Below are 17315 nucleotides of genomic sequence, written 5' to 3' on the forward strand. Positions count from 1 at the left end.
CCGTGGAGCGCTTGTGGTGCTGAAAGGCGAAAAGATAGTAGCAAACTTATACATGCTGAAGAGAGAGACTTTGCTAGAAGCAAAAGCCTCTGTTGCCTCATGTAGTTCAGATTCTGCAATGCTATGGCATCAGAAACTTGGACACATGTCAGAACAAGGAATGAAAGTCCTTGTGGAACAAAAGCTACTTCCCGGCTTAACAAAGGTATCATTTCCTTTGTATGAGCATTGTATAACAAGTAAGCAGCACCGGTTAAAATTCAACACATCAAATTCTAGAGGCAAAAGTGTTATAGAATTGGTTAACTCTGACGTATGGCAAACACCAGTTACATCCCTAGGTGGAGCAAAATATTTTGTCTCATTTATTGATGACTACTCCAGGAGATGTTGGGTGTACCCTATTAAAAAGAAGTCGGACGTGTTTTCAACTTTCAAAAACTTCAAAGCGCGGGTGGAACTTGATTATAGAAATAAGATCAAGTGTTTCAGAACAGATAATGGAGGAGAATACACAAGTGAAGAATTTGATGACTTTTACAGGAAAGAAGGCATCAAAAGACAGTTCACAGTAGCAAACACTCCTCAACAAAATGGAGTGGCAGAGCGGATGAACAGAACCTTGTTATAAAGAACAAGAGCAATGTTGAGGGATGCAGGCCTAGAAAAATCATTCTGGGCAGAAGCAGTCAATACCGTCTGTTATTTAGTGAATCGAGCTCCATCAACTGCAATAGAGCTGAAGACACCAATGGAGATGTGGACTGGTAAACCAGCAGATTATTCAAACCTCCATGTATTTGGAAGTATTGTGTACGTGATGTACAACTCCTAAGAAATTTCAAAGCTGGATCCAAAATCCAGAAAATGCAAATTCTTGGGGTATACTGATGGTGTAAAGGGGTATCGCTTGTGGGATCCCACTGCCCGCAAAGTGATCATCAGCAGGGATGTTATCTTTGTAGAGGATAAACTACAAAGAAAAGAAGACGATGATAGCACTGAAAAGTCAGAGACTACACAGATACATGTGGAAAATGAGATTGAACAAGGAGATTCTTTTTGAAGCAGAACCAGCACATGATGAACAAGAACCAGAGAATTATGAAGTTCCAACAACTCATCAATCAGATCGTGTGAGAAGATGTCCCAATTGGCACTCAGATTATGTTATAGAAGGTAATATTGCATACAACCTTTTAACAGAGGACGATGAGCCATCAACATACCAGGAGGGAATAAACAACTCAGATGCTTCACTGTGGATGATGGCGATGCAAGAAGAAATTGAAGCCCTTCATAAAAATAATACATGGGATCTTGTGCCACTACCACAAGGAAGGAAGCCAATTGGTAATAAATGGGTCTTCAAAATCAAGCGAAATGGTGATGATCAAGTTGAGACGTATCGTGCAAGACTGGTTGTCAAAGGATATGCTCAAAAAGAAGGTATTAATTTCAATGAAAATATTTTCTCATGTGGTTCGACTAACAACAGTTCGAGTAGTTTTGGCAATGTGTGCTACATTGAACTTACATATAGAGCAACTAGATGTTAAAACATATTTTCTTCATGGAAATTTTGAAGAAGAGATTTATATGTTCCAGCCTGAAGGTTTTGAAGAAAAAGGAAAGAAGAACTTGGTTTGCAGGTTGAACAAATCTCTGTACGGTCTAAAGCAGGTGTTGAGGTATTGATATAAGAGATTTGATTCCTTCATTATGTGCCTTGGATATAACAGACTTAATGCAGATCCTTGTGCTTATTTCAAGAGGTCTGGTGATAACGATTTTGTTATATTGATGTTGTATGTGGATGACATGTTGGTTGCAGGACCCAACAAAGATCATATTGAAGAATTGAAGGCACAACTGGCTAGGGAATTTGAAATGAAGGACTTGAGATCAACAAACAAGATTCTAGGGATGCAAATTCACCGAGATAGAAGTAATAGGAAGATTTGGCTTTCACAAAAGAATTACTTGAAGAAGATCTTGTCACGATTCAACATGCAAGATTGTAAGCCAATTTTACCCCTCTTCCTATTAACTTCAAATTATCCTCCAGTATGAGTCCTAGCAGTGAAAAAGAGAGGATGGAGATGTCTCGAGTACCATATGCATCAGCAGTGGGAAGTTTAATGTTCGCTATGGTATGCACAAGACCAGACATTGCACAAGCAGTGAGAGTGGTTAGTCGGTACATGGCAAATCCAAGAAAAGAGCATTGGAATACAATAAAGAGGATCCTGAGATACATCAAAGGGACCTCAAATATTGCATTATGTTATGGAGGATCAAACTTACTAATCAATGGGTATGTAGATTCTGACTATGCAGGGGATTTGGATAAAAGCAGATCTACTACAGGATATGTGTTCAAAGTTGCTGGTGGAGCTGTAAGCTGGGTTTCAAAATTACAGTCAGTTGTGGCTACATCCACAACAGAGGCAGAATATGTAGCAATTACACAAGCCAGTAAAGAAGCAATTTGGTTGAAGATGTTATTGGAGGAGCTTGGGCACAATCAAGAGTATATCTCTCTATTTTGTGACAGTCAAAGCGCCTTGCATCTAGCAAGGAATCCAGCATTTCATTAAAGGACAAAGCACATACGAGTTCAATACCATTTTATTCGTGAAAAGGTGGAAGAAGGGACGATAGATATGCAGAAGATCCATACCAAAGACAACATATCAGATTTCATGACGAAAACAATCAATGCTGATAAATTTACCTGTATCAGATACGTAAGTAACATGATGGTACAAGGTAGAAAGAATGGTGTGAAGATATGATTGTTCCAATCAAATCTTCAAGTGGGAGATTGTTGAAAAATCAAACCACATGGGCTGCTAAGCAACCAGTGGCTTTGAAAAAAAATTATTAAAAGCCAATTTTGTTGATTTTTTATATGGTCAAATTACAAACTTTAGTCATTAAACTTTAGTGTATTTATAAGATTAAGTCCTTAAGATTTAGCTATAAATACCTTATCCCATTTGGCTTCAAAACCATCCCAAAGCATTCTAGCTTTCTTCTAATACTAGAGAGAATTTAGAGAGTTTCTTGAGAGTTGTTTTCTCCTTTTTATCAAGAGAGAATTATCATTGTTTTCTCCTTGGTCGATTGAGAGAAGTTGTAATTCCTATTTTCTCATAGTGAAATTCTTCTATCGTTGCCCGTGGTTTTTACCCTATATTATTTAGGGGTTTTCCACGTAAATTTTGTGTCTCTTTTATCTTCATTTGTATTTTTTCAAATTATCAGTTGCGATTTTGCTCTATCCGATAGCCGTCTTCCGCAATAGGCTTTGCTGGACTTGGAGTTAGTTCCTCGTATCTATCCATGTTTTTAGAATTGTTTATTCAGTTGAATTTCTTCCTTCCAATCCCATTATTTTACATGATCAAGAGAGTAAATTATGGTCCGTGAATTGGGGATTTGTAAGGTATGAAAGGGGTTCTAGGAATCTTCTTTGTGTTGTATTTTACTGTGGTTTTGATGTGGAACATTGGTCTTAAGACATGCTGAGGTCTTATGTGGGAGAAGATGATGACGTGTTCTTTGATTCTTTGGATTGCTTGTCTGCTGAAGAATTAGAGTATGGGGTTTGGATGAACGATCCGTCGAGTGTGAAGGAATGACGTGAACGTTTTCTTCAATCGATGGATCTGGTTGAGTTTGCAGAGTCATCAAGTATGAAGGACTTAAAGAGGATTGCAGAGTGCACTGGTGCTGTTCCGAGTTCTTCCTTTTTATCCGTTAACAATGTCCAAGGAAATTCGGATTGTTGTGAGAGGGAGATGACTAGTCAAGCCAATCTTTTGGTTGATGAATCAGAACATGGGATGAACTTAGCTCTAGAGAGTGAGAATGAGGTTCAAGCTCATTTGGATGAATGCGAAATTAACTCTAAAAATTTCAAGAAATGGTGGAAACACTTGTTGAGCATGAGGAAAGGAGGAGAAACTAGATGTGCATCTAATGTATCAAAACATGGTACCAAAGTAGTACATACTTCAAAGAAAATGATGGTTGAGCCTAACAAGAAAGGGTGCATGGAGTTTACTGCACTTTCTACGGGACAAGAAATACAGGCTCACAAGGGCTTCATCTGGGCCATGAAGTTTAGTCCAGATGGTCAGTATTTGGCAACCGGTGGTGAAGACGGGGTCGTACGTATATGGCGTGTCACCTCAAAAGATGCCTCTAGTAAACCTTTCATGGCAGAGGGCAGTTTAATTAGAAAAATGAACAAAGGAAAGTTGAGTTTTGGCAGAACAAAGTTGCTCCCATCACCAGTTGTTATCCCTAATAAGATTTTCCAGATTGAGGAGCTACCAACGCAAGAGTTTCATGGACATTCCAGTGATGTTTTAGATCTTGCATGGTCCAGTGCAAATGTGAGTCAATAGAAGCCTAGAAGTGTGTTTAGACCTTCATTTTTGTTGTTTTGTTATGCTAAATCAATTTGTTGTTGCAGTTTCTTGTTTCTTCATCCATGGATAAAACTGTTTGTCTGAGGCAAGTTGGCTGCGATCGATGTCTAAATGTTTTTCATCATAATAACTACGGTAACGATGAAACAACTAGATTCCCTGTCTTCTCTGAAATGAATAATTCCATAGTCTAAATTCTGAACCATGCTTTTTCTTTGTATGGAAACAGTCACATGCATTCAGTTCAATCCAATAAATCACAATTACTTCATCGCCGGTTCGATAGATGGAAAAGTAAGGATCTGGGGAGTCACCGAGAAGCGAGTTGTTCATTGGGTGGATGTGCGGGACATTATAACTGCTATATGTTACCGGCCAGACGGCAAGGTCCGTGCGGTTCTGAACACTCGAATCAATGTTCATCTGCTAAAACAAAGATTCTTTTGCATTTTCATAACTTGTAGACATAGTAATCATTTCATGTCCTTTCATTATTCTAGCAGGAATTTGTAGTTGGCTCCATTGCAGGCACTTGCCACTTTTATGAAGCATCAGGTAATAATTTCTTGCTAATTAGAGTTCTATCATATTATTTAATTGTAGATGTTCGGTCATCACATCCTTTTTCCGGCACGGCCTGAGTTTTCTTCTTCTTCTCTTTTCCGTGCAATAGGCATCGGTGTCAGTTTGCAGGCTGAGATGCATATTCATGGCAGAAAGAAAACCCCTGGCAACAAAATTACTAGCATTCAGGTTTCGCACTAAAGCCATTGCTTCTATTTATACTAATACTTTCATTCGGTACTAATCAGTTTCAATCCTACTTGCAGTTCTCCCAGGATGAATCACACACAGTTATGATAGCTTGCGAAGATTCCAAACTCCGGATATTCGACGGAGTAGATATGGTTCGTAAATTTAAAGGTACTGATTCGAAGACATATGGATAACTTCTTTAATATGCACATCTTTCTCCTTTTACTACTTCAGATATCTTAATGAATCTGCACATCCATTGAAGATAAAGTAGAGATATTAGTCAAGCATTGAATATTTAATATTATCATGACTTATGCACTACGCTTGAAGTTGAAGGTTATGTTATATTTTTTATGATTTTGTGAATGTGCAGCCTGTCAATGCTACAATTTTCATAAACTAATAGTTGTATTGAATCCATGCAGGGCTGCCAAAGTCCGGAATTCAGTTGTCGGCATCGTTTACTTCGACCGGGAAACATATAATCTCGGTTGGAGAAGACTGTCGTGTTTATATCTGGAACTACAATGGCTTGTGTCTCCAAACATCCAAACATACAAAATCTATTCGTTCTTGTGAGCATTTCTTCTGCGAAGATGTATCCGTCGCAATACCTTGGTTAGGCCAGGCTCTAGATCAGAGTCACACGGATGATAACGGTTCTGGGGGCATCGGCACTGAGAGACGGTCGAATAGAGGGTGTTTCCATCGGTAATTGGTTCTCCAATGATGGGTCAGGATCATCCAAGGGCTCTGCTACATGGCCAGAAGAAAAGCTTCCTTTGTGGGATGCAACAGGTGTGGAACATGAGAGTTATACATATGACCACCACCGCCAAATCCGTCGTAATAGTGCCGGCAGTCAAACGAGCCTACCGGAGACATGGGGACTCGTGATTGTTGCCGGTGGATGGAATGGAACAATCAGGACATTCCACAACTACGGATTGCCTGTTAGGCTATAGGACTGTGCACCAGGAGTCTTGAATCTGTTAGTAAAGAAGTTATCAAAGCGATTCACCTTTTTTTTTTTTTGGTGAACTTGTGTAAAGCTCAGTTAGCAGTTGCTTTGATGTTACCATTTTTTGACATTTTCCTTGTCAATTATATGAAATCTTAGGTTCATAGTTAATGTTAATGTAAACAGATTTGTACGTGAACACACATCAAATATATTTCCTTTCTGATAAGGTTTATATATATAAAGGGTTAGACCTACTTACATTATATAAAATTAATAACTTTTACATTAATTTATGGTCATTAGATTTAAATAAATAAATAAATAATTTAGATTAATTTTAATCTATAAATAAATATTTTTCAACTCACAGTAAACAATATCATTTTTTACTTCAATCCCAAACCCTAAACCCTAAACCCTAAACTCTAAATTCCAAACCCTAAAGCTTAAATTTTAAACCATAAATCATATATTATTTTACTGTAAGTTAAAGAAATATTTATTTATGACTTATAAATTTTAATTGAATCTAATTCATTTATATATTTAAATCTAATGGCTATAAATTGATGTAAAACTTATTAGTTTTACATAGTGTAAGGAAATTCTAACCCATATATATATATATAATATTATTATAAAATATGATATAAATTGAAATTATTAATTATACTACATATTTTATAGGTACTAAAATATCATGAAATTAAATTGTATATATTATACGTATTTATAATTTGATGAGTGAAAAAGGTAGTGACCCCAATAAATAGGTCAACTTATATTTTTTTTCTTTCTCCGTATGAGAATTTTTACTATAAGAGATAACATATTTTATTGAACAATCAAAATCAAAAGACTCAAAGATTTCAATATATAATTAGATCCAATTACACTTTCATATTTAATTTATTGTTTTTGATGATTTGATATGATACATATTTATATATTTAAATTATATCAAATTATTTACTATTCATATCAAGGGGCATCAATGCTTATTGATTTTTTTATTGGTTCGATTTTAATTTTTTTAAAGATTTGATATGATCTTCGGGTTCAAATTTGTGTTTAATTTTTTAGTTTTTTTGTTGATGGAGAAATATGTTGTGGTAGATTTTGATAGTTCTTCCTTTCTGTTTGGGCGAATAATCGAAAATGGTTGTTCAATGGATGAAAAAGAGAAAATAGGCGAGTTGAAGAAAATGATGAACAAAAGAGAGATATCCTTTTCTGATCTTATATAATGATTTATATGTATGTTTTTAGTGTTTGTATAAGATCTATGATGGTGATGATTATTATTTGTAGGTAGATAAATAAATATATATAATTATTATATAATAAATTGAGTTGATAGATAATATAAGCATGTTAATAATCGTATCAATAGACTATAACCGACTAGAAGATATGAAATTTCAAAGATTTCGAAGTTCGATAGACACAAAATTAACATTAAAGATATGATTTACGGAGAAGGTCGAGAAAAAATACAACAATTTTGATTATCTTAGATTAATTTTTTAAGATTTTATTATTTGTAAAATTAAAATTGTTTATAAATTTTTGGGCGCTTATACTTTTTTCTGCATAAAGAAATTTACCTATTTAATTGAGTTATTTATGTTTTTTTAATTAAAGATAATTATTTCATGAATCTCAAATTTTAGTTTTAGATTATTATTTTAATTTTAATTTCATTTTTTTTATTAATAACATTAAATTTTAATAACGTGATAATATAAGATTATATCACATGTTAATGATAATATTATCATATATTTAATTTTAAAATTTGTAAAAAAAGATCTAAAAGCAAAAGACATGGGATGAAATTAAAGTTCAGATACCAATTTGAGAGTAAAAATTTCTTTCAAGTATCAACTTAAAAGAATGTGTCTAATTCAAATACCAATTTGAAATAAAAAAATATTGAAGTATCAATTTAACAGAAGTGTCTAATTCCAGTGTCAAATATATATTTAAACCATTATTAAAATATCCCATCGATTTTTGAAATTAAGGATGAAAGCCAACACAAAAATATTCTTAACCTCTCTATATTATGTGAAGAAAAGAAAGAAAAAAACAGAGTAGAGCAGCCGAAGCTTATCCTTTTGGCGGCACCAGTTTGAACAAACACATTGCAGTTTGGTTTTTGGAGCAACCAAAATCTCATTTCTATTCATGGCAGCCTCCAATTCTGTTCTACCCATCGTGCGCTTTAGTATCTCTTCATCTTCATCTCCTGTAAAACCCCATCACCAAAGTAGCTTAATTATGAACCAGCTCAGCTCATTTAGAGGGTTGGCTATCAACTGTTCTGCTTCTTCTGATATGGGTGCCTCCTCACTCCCAGACCCCATGAACTTGAGGTATTTTCCAGCTGTATAGAGGATTTATTTCCTTTTTGGTTATGTCTTTTCATTGTTTGTGAATATGCCTATAAAGTGTTGAGACTTCGTTTAGGGCTTTGAATTTTGGTGTGGTAGTGAGCAAAACTCGATTTGATTTGAAAAATTGATTTTTTTAATTCGAAGTTGAAAAATTTAAGTCGGAGTTGAGTTATAAATATAATTCCAGTAACTCAAATTTTTTAATAATTAGTGGGATGATTTTCAAGTTTAAGTCGAGTATCGCAACTTTACATGCTATATGTATATCATATATGAAAAAATATGAACGAAATATATATGTATATTATACATGGTTATAAACCTTTTAATTATAAGGCTGGTTAACTCAAATAATTCAAAAGTTTTTAACTTGACTCAATCGAATGCCCAGTAATTGTTAGAATTTACTGTAATCTTCAATATATGTTTGTAATTCTAGTATTGTTTTGATAGCAAGTGGGCAACTTCTATGAGGATGAAAATTTCAAATCCTTTCACTTCTGTATTGGATATCAGTAGTCACCGGGGCGGAGAGTGGAGACTATTTTCATGTACTGTGAAAATGGATTTACTCTTCAGCTAACATCTGTCAGTTTCGATCAAATACTTTTTCAGTTACTATGAGTCATGTAAAAGCAGATGATGAAATATGGTTGCAAGGAAAACTAACATTTAGGCTTTTTTGCTTGGTTGAATGGAAAAATGGAAGGATGAAGAGAGGGATTGAAAAAGTAAAAAGAAAATATTTCGAGTGTGCTTGGTAGAAAGAGATGTGAAAAGAAGGAAAACGAGGGTGATTATCATTTTACATCCTCGTGTGTAAAAACAAATCATTTTAGTTTAAGGGGAAAAGAGGAGGTCAAATGTGGGAGATATAAATTAGTTCAAAATTATGTTGTTTTCAAAAGCTTTATTTATTTCCTCTCGTTTTTCAATTCTACCAAGCAATGAATGAAACTTTTCCATCTTGTCTACCAAGCACACCTATGAAACTTTCCACTTTTTTACTGTTTAATTTTCTTTCTACCCTATCAAGAAAAGCCCTGTAGTGGACTTTAGTTGTGCAAGCTGAGTCCATTGCCTTGTATTCCAAATCCTAATAATCAAATTATTCTCAGCTGCTATAATATATTAATTGGACTCATATTGTATCAGTTGGATGCCAAAACTGACAGTTGTAGTATGTTAAGCATATTTAATGCATTTGATTTGAGGAAGATTTAATTAGCCAAGTAGTTAGTTAGCTGTTAATTTCAGGGGCAGTTCAGATTGTTCAGAAATCAGTATTATATTTCCAAGCATTGACACTTTCATTAATTCCCTCTAATTCTCTAAATTTCTTTTCTTGATTTGGGTTACTTGTTTGAGGGTTATTCTCCATTTTCCTTAAATCTTTGAATTAGTCTAATTCCTAGCTACTAGAAATTTCCCTCTATCTGTATTATATTTTATGGTTCTGTTAGCAGTGAAAAGGCATGTAGAGCTGTGATTTTAACTTAGCGAATAGTTATTAATCTTGAGCTATATATAAAAGCTGGTTGCTTTAGTGTGATATCTTTTTAAGAACCTCCTATTTAATTCTTGTGACATCGATTTTCTCCTTGGGGGAATCTTTGGTTAATGAATCAAAATTTTTAGCCTCGCCTTTTCTCTTTTTCCTTTTTTTCAGTGTATCAAGGATGATATGATAGTCTTTCATGCTTGAGTTTAATTTCTTATTGCTATTTTCAAAGTTACTGAATTGAAATTCTTGATCCATACATGTGGCTGTAGTTTAATAGAGGACTCCACATTCTTTCTGTTTCTTTAATCAACTGCTCAAGTTTTTCGAACAATTAATTGGAGTCCTTTGAAACCCTCCTAAGCACTTGGTTATATTGTTTGAACAGGCACAACCACATGTCATCTCTGGCTCTCTTTGGAATGGAAATGAATGATAATTCATCTTACAAATGGCGAAGGGTTTTGCTTAAAGTAAGTGGAGAAGCATTAGCGGGAGATCACACTCAAAAACATTGACCCGAAGGTTGTGATGTGAATACTTGTTTTATTCTTAGTATTGTTTCTTTTCTTCACAATAGCTGAAGTGTGAAGCTCGCTTGAATGCAGATTACAATGGCTATAGCGAGGGAGGTTGCATCAGTGACTCGCCTGGGTATTGAGGCTAGTCTGAAGCCCCTTCTTTCATTTATATGTTCCATGGCCATGTCCTTTTCTTTCTCCTTTAGAATCCTCTTTTAGTGGTTGTATAGAGGAGACAGCATTCTTTCTGTTTCTTTAACCAACTTAATGCTTGTTTCAGGTTGCAATTGTGGTTGGTGGGGGTAATATTTTTCGTGGATCCTCTTGGGCTGGGTGTAGTGGACTTGAACGTTCATCTGCCGATTACATTGGGTAAATATTTTATTTGATCCAATTTTTAAGTGTTTTAGAAGTCTTTCTGGCTTTGCACAGAAATTGTGTTTCCTTAAAAGACCATTTATAGTTTTTGCAGAAGATAATTAGGCCTAGCTACATTGTGTAAATCTTCTCTTATGTGTATTTTTTTATCCCTTTTCTCCCTCTAGAATGTTAGCAACTGTAATGAATGCTATATTTCTTCAAGCAACAATGGAGAGCATCGGCATCCCAACACGTGTCCAGACCGCACTTCATATGTCAGAGGTTGCAGAACCATATATACGTAGAAGGGCTGTGAGGCATTTAGAGAAAGGGAGGGTCGTCATTTTTGCAGCAGGAACTGGTAATCCGTTCTTCACCACCGACACTGCTGCAGCGCTTCGATGTGCAGAAAGTGAGTCATTTTTCCTTCCATCTGAATGCATACTAATAAGTTATAAAATACGGTATCGGGAGTTGAGGGGAAAATTATCCGTGCCATTGTCACTTTTTAAGCCATATATATATAACCCTACCACTAGGAATAAAATTTTTTTATGTTCTATTTGTTTTCCCAGTCAATGCAGAAGTTGTGCTGAAGGCCACAAATGTGGATGGGGTTTATGATGATGATCCTAGGCGTAATCCAAATGCCCGGCTTCATGACACACTGACTTATCATGAGGTGACTTCAAAAGATCTCTCAGTGATGGACATGACCGCCATTACTCTGTGCCAAGAAAATAACATTCCCGGTACGTTTGAGCGTTTGTAATCTGTTTTCGAGTTAGCCCAATGAGCAATAGCTGAAGGAAGTAGCCATTAACTTAAGTATATTTCCTTCAATGCAGTTGTTGTCTTCAACTTAACAAAACCGGGAAACATTGCGAAAGCAATTAAGGGGAGAGTGTTGGTACATTGATCGGCGGAACATGGAATTCAACTGTGGCAACGGCATGAACAAGATACTTTGATGTTGTTGTAATTCATTGATGAAACATAAGCATAATGAGAGCTTTTCCGGGATAAGTTTCCTGGAGATTACATATGAGAAACTGAAGCAAGAAATCAAATGCACTCTTTTGACTGATGAAGAAGATTTTCATTGCTGTTTTTTGTACATATTTGTGTGGATTGCCGACTCTTTTGAAAATTGTACCAATCTCAAGCAAACAGTTAATTATCCAATGTTTTCTATATCAACGTACTTTGCTGGAGAAGAATATGTTTTGATTGATTAGGATTGCTCGACGGTGCATTCACCAAAAGTCATGCTCTATTCTATGCATTATTAATGCTTTATAGGTTAACATTGACATAAAACTAAAAAACAGATTTTGAACATATAATACTTATAATCACCTAGAATATTTAAAAAAATCAATTCAACTTTAGTTGGCACTTTCTAACAAAAGCTTAACACAAGGACTATATTTGAAATATTGGAGGGTTGTCTTGGCAAGCAATTTGATGAGTTATTTTCTTTTCTCTTAATCTTCATGTGTTTCACGTTAATTCTATCTTTTTAATATTCTAGTTGTATATGAGTGATTAAAGAAGCATAAGTTGAATATCAGAAAAGAAGCTAAGCATTGCTTGCACTCTAATCAAAGTTGGATACATGCCATTTTTATAACAGATGAAGCAAAGTAAAATGTCAGAAGAATCTGTGGCTTATATATATATATATATATATATATATATATATATAGGTCACAATCACCCATATTCCACTTACTGAATCAAACTCATCAGCAACCTTCCTTGTAAGTATCATCAGTTCATCATCTATGACTTAAAAGTATAATGAATTTCCCAGTTTTTTGTTTTGTTTTACCTCTTTGTTGTGATGCAGTAGCAAGTATGGCATTTACAGGCATTGTTAATGATAAACTGAGCGAAGAGAACTATGAGAATTGGAAGGAATGTCCGAAAAAGCTATCTGAATCGGAAGGGCTTTGGGGCATAGTGAGGGGGAGATGATGAAGCACCACCACCACCGAGGCCGGGTACAGAAGAATACGATTTGTGGGTTAAAAATGCAAAGGCATTGCATGCCATTCAAATCTCATGCGGGGCTCACACTATTGCTCAGTTCCGAGCAGATGAATCAGCCAAATACGAGTGGGGACGCTTGGCCGAAAAGCGTCCTGCCCCACTGCCACAAGGTAGTGGCTTGTTGCTCCATCAAGGTAATTAGGCGTAATAACAAAAAAATAAAATAAAAAAAGGTCATACCGTTTCATTTTGGTACAATTTTTATTATCAATAATAACCGTTAGTATTCAATGGGTTTATCAAAATGTTCTAAAAAAAGGTAAATTATCTATTTAGTATTTAAACTATCAGTTTTGATTTGTTTTAGTATCTAAATTTTTACTTTTTTCTCAAAATCATACATTAATTTTAGTTTTTTTTTTCATTTTAGTACCCTACCATTGAAAACTTAACACGTTTAGTATTTAAACTATTAATTTTGGTCTATTTTAGTACCTAAACTTTTTTTTTCAAAACTTAACATTAAGTTTTTAACGGGTAGTAAAATGAAACAAAAATTAAATATTAAGTACGATTTTAAAAAAATTAAAAGTTTAAATATTAAAATAGACTGAAAATGATAGTTTAGATACACTGAAAACGACACCGCTACCATCAACGAATGCTTGGATATGGTGAAGGTGATGGAGAAGAAAAACGACAATCTTCTGACTTTCAAGAACAGGCATGGGGCCATCCCCGTGGTTGTGGCGTCCTTGTTCAGTGCTCAAAAAATGGTTCGCCATCTTTACGACAAAACTCCAAGAGAATTATTCAAACCAGAAAGTAATGATCGAAGTGGCGCCACGCTTCTCAATTCCCTCATCGGTGATGGCATTTTTCGTGAGTTCTATAAACATGTTTCAGTTGTTTATGGTGTGTTTTTTTTCAACGAATATTTTTCATTTACTTCTATTAATTTTATTTATATTTAACACTAAATAGGAGCTATGTAGAGTAAAGCACATAAGTGATCTTTTTGGATGTTATTTTGTTAAATCCTTTAATTATTAAAAATGACAAAATGATCTCTAATTATAGGATATTGTTTCGTTGAATCTCGAGAATATTAAAATTTACAAAATAGTCGTCTTATTATTCATATATTTCAAACTCGTCATTTTATGTTAAAAAGTTGACGGGTGTCTGAACTGGACGTTAACATGTTGGTTGAGATATGATAAAATCTAATCCTAAAATCATTTGAGTTGTATAATTGTTTGAGATTCTAAAATTATATTTTAACATATTTTATTCAGCATGTTAATGTACATGCAAATGTCATCAATTTTTAATGAAAAAAATATAAGTATAGAATATATGAATAGTCAGATGATCATGTTGTAACTTTTAATAGTCGATGGATTCAACAAAACAATGACCTATAATTAAAGGATTATTTTATAATTTTTAATAGTCGATAGACTTAATAAGACAATATCCTATAAGTAGGAATCATTTGTATAAACATATCGGAAATTGAAATAAGGCAACGGTGATTTAGAGAGCAATACAAGTAGAGGCAAAACCCATTGTGTTCTCATCATATTCATTCGGGACCTTATAAAATGGCTTGGTATGCAACATCATCTCCTTTATTTCTGCATTTTGTCGGTAAAAGTGAGCATTCGATCGCATCAGGTTAAAATTTTTTAAGCTATTTGAGTTGACGAATCATATTTTATAACTCAATTTTTATTTAAAATCTTTCTACTTGAGTCAAATTATATTCTTGCTCGAAAAAAAAATTAAGGTATGTTTGATACTCATAATTGTTAGATTGCTGTCAAAAGGAGAAAAGGAAGACCAGGGGGAATGTTAGACTGATGCATGTAAAGGTGGTTAGTCTGTTAGGTTGATTAGCTAAGTCAGTTAGTTTGTTAGGTGGTTAATGGTTAGCTAAACCATTGTTATAAAAGCAGTGTACTAGCTAATATGAATCTATGCAATTCTTTACTGTGTATATTCTTTGTTATACACACTTCTCAACATGGTATCAATCGCCATAAGTCCTGGAGAAATCGTTTCTGCTGCAAGAAGTTTCAGTGTTCATGGCTGCTGCTGATTCACAGTCGCTGCATGGAGTTCGTCGTCCTCCTCCTCCGTTGCCACCGGCTTCCGTTTCCACCGCCGCTTAAAATGGAAGGCCGCCGGCGTACGATGACTAAATCATTTCATGCTGTCAGATAAACGAAGGGGATTCATATAGTGGAAGATACCGCTGCATCACACCAGGGAACTACTGAAAAAGCAAGAATCAGTGAATGGGTTGCTCATGAAAATGCCATATTTGATGTATGCTGGATGAAGGATGATAGTTACATTTTAACAGCTTCAGGGGATCAAACTATAAAGGTATGGGATGCTCAGGAAAAGAAATGCACTGGAGTCTTAATGTTGCACACAGGAAGTGTAAAATGTTTGAGTTCTCATTCTACTAATTCTGATCTAGTTGTTTCTGGTTCGAGAGATGAGTCCTTTGCCGTTTGGGATCTAAGATGCAAGATCAACTCCCGAAGTAGAAGTGATGAAGTTTGCCTTGCACCAACTATTCTGGTCAAAGGAGCTCATCCTTCATCTCAAGCAAGGCGGGGTAGACGTGGCAAGCCTGCTGTTGCAACCATTACTTCAGTTCTTTATCTCAAAGATGACATTTCCATTGCTATGTCTAGAGCTGCAGACAGCGTTGTGAAGTTCTGGGATACAAGGAAACTGAAATCCCATGTCACTCAGGCATGTCCCCAACCAGAGGTTGCATCTAAAAAGGGTATATCTAGCTTGTCCCAGGACTCAAAAGGAGTGTTTCTAACAACATCATGCATGGACAACAAGATATACTTGTATAATATAGTTCAGCTTGATAAGGGCCCGATGCAAACTTTCTCTGGATGCCAAATAGAGTTTTTTTTTATGTGAAGTCAGCAATCAGTTCAGACGCAGACTACATACTAAGTGGTTCCAGCAAAGGAAATGCTCATATTTGGAAGGTGAACAAGCCTCAAGCGGAGCCTATCATCTTGAAGAATCACCATGGTGAACTTACTGCAGTAGATTGGTGCCCATCTGAGATGGGAAGATGGCAAAGCTCGATTATCTCATATCAAGAACGTTGCAATTTAGATGTTACTAGGCGTGTTTTTTTTCTCGTGATATCTAGCTATTACTATTCTGAAACATGGGCTTTGTTAGCTCAAACAGGAGTTTGTATGGATTCTACAAAGAATTCTAGGTGGACAACTTTAACTCTTGATTAGGAAAAAAAAGTATGTCAAGGAACCTTGTAAAAGAGGGTGAAGAAGGAAGAAATGAAGGTGAATAAGAAGAACGAAAGGAAGCATTAGCACTTTCGATTCAAAGTGAACGGAAGGAAGCATCGACACTTTCGATTCAAGAAGAACGAAAGGAAGTATCGACACTTTCGATTCAAGTGAACGGAAGGAAGCATTCGCACTTTCGATTCAATTGTTCATCTTTTCATCAAGAAGGAAAAATAGAGGGAATGTTAGATTGCTGTCAAAAGGAGAAAAGGAAGAGCAGGGGGAATGTTAGACTGATGCATGTAAAGGTGGTTAGTCTGTTAGGTTGATTAGCTAAGTCAGTTAGTTTGTTAGGTGGTTAATGGTTAGCTAAACCATTGTTATAAAAGCAGTGTACTAGCTAATATGAATCTATGCAATTCTTTACTGTGTATATTCTTTGTTATACACACTTCTCAACAATAATTAATTTTAAGAAAATACTTTTCACATTTTTTAGTATTTGATTATCGTAATTGATTTTAAAAAAATGTTTTTCTCATTCCAAAATGTTTATTTGGTGATTGATTTTTCTTAATGTAATTTATTTTTTGATTTTTTTGATTTTATGTGAAGTATTTTATCTTGTGGAATAAAGAAAATATTAATTATTTTCTTAATATTTGATCAATTTTTATTTTCAAATATAAATAAATAAAATAGTATTATTTTATTTATTTAGTATTAATATATTTAAATATTATTTTAATAAACATATTAATTATTAAAATATATTTATATGTTGTGGAATAAAGAAAGAACACGAAGATGTATGGAAAAAAAAGACGTGGAGTGTGATGAAGACTTTATTAACATTTATATTTATAGTCATAGGTAGTATATATAATAATATATATAGATCAGATAAATTTGACCTAAACCCGATTATCCGAATTGATTTATCCGACCCAATATCCGATATTAATTCGAACATGATAATCAAATTTGATCCGATACTCGAATCATACTCGACCCAAAATTTAGCGAAACCGAAATCAACCAGAACCGGAATTAACTTAGACCAAAAGCAACCCGAGCT

General features: G+C 34.6%; 1 protein-coding gene and 2 pseudogenes across 1 annotated transcript; all 3 read left to right on the plus strand.

Moving 5' to 3' along the window:
* Positions 1-3316: 3316 nt before the first annotated feature.
* LOC120196564 (uncharacterized WD repeat-containing protein C3H5.08c-like) lies at positions 3317-6252 on the plus strand. Its single transcript, XM_039198347.1, has 7 exons — positions 3317-4406; positions 4487-4577; positions 4672-4829; positions 4946-4997; positions 5116-5195; positions 5273-5366; positions 5627-6252. The coding sequence occupies exons 1-7, from the start codon at positions 3669-3671 to the stop codon at positions 5914-5916; spliced, it is 1503 nt and encodes a 500-aa protein (XP_039054278.1). The 5' UTR covers positions 3317-3668; the 3' UTR covers positions 5917-6252.
* Positions 6253-8227: 1975 nt separating this feature from the next.
* Positions 8228-12065, plus strand: LOC120196572 (annotated as a pseudogene).
* A 1547-nt stretch (positions 12066-13612) lies between these two features.
* On the plus strand, positions 13613-16234 carry LOC120196523 (annotated as a pseudogene).
* Positions 16235-17315: the final 1081 nt, after the last annotated feature.

The sequence above is a fragment of the Hibiscus syriacus genome, unplaced genomic scaffold (assembly GCF_006381635.1).
Source record: "Hibiscus syriacus cultivar Baekdansim isolate YM2019G1 unplaced genomic scaffold, ASM638163v2 tig00004661_pilon, whole genome shotgun sequence".
Classification (NCBI taxonomy): Eukaryota; Viridiplantae; Streptophyta; class Magnoliopsida; order Malvales; family Malvaceae; genus Hibiscus; species Hibiscus syriacus.

Coding starts and splice junctions, on each gene's coding strand:
- LOC120196564 (XM_039198347.1), top strand. CDS start 3,669: ATGGATCTGGTTGAGTTTGCAGAGTCATCAAGTATGAAGGACTTAAAG. Junction 4,998..5,115: donor CCACTTTTATGAAGCATCAG/GTAATAATTTCT, acceptor TCCGTGCAATAG/GCATCGGTGTCAGTTTGCAG. Junction 5,196..5,272: donor ACAAAATTACTAGCATTCAG/GTTTCGCACTAA, acceptor TCCTACTTGCAG/TTCTCCCAGGATGAATCACA.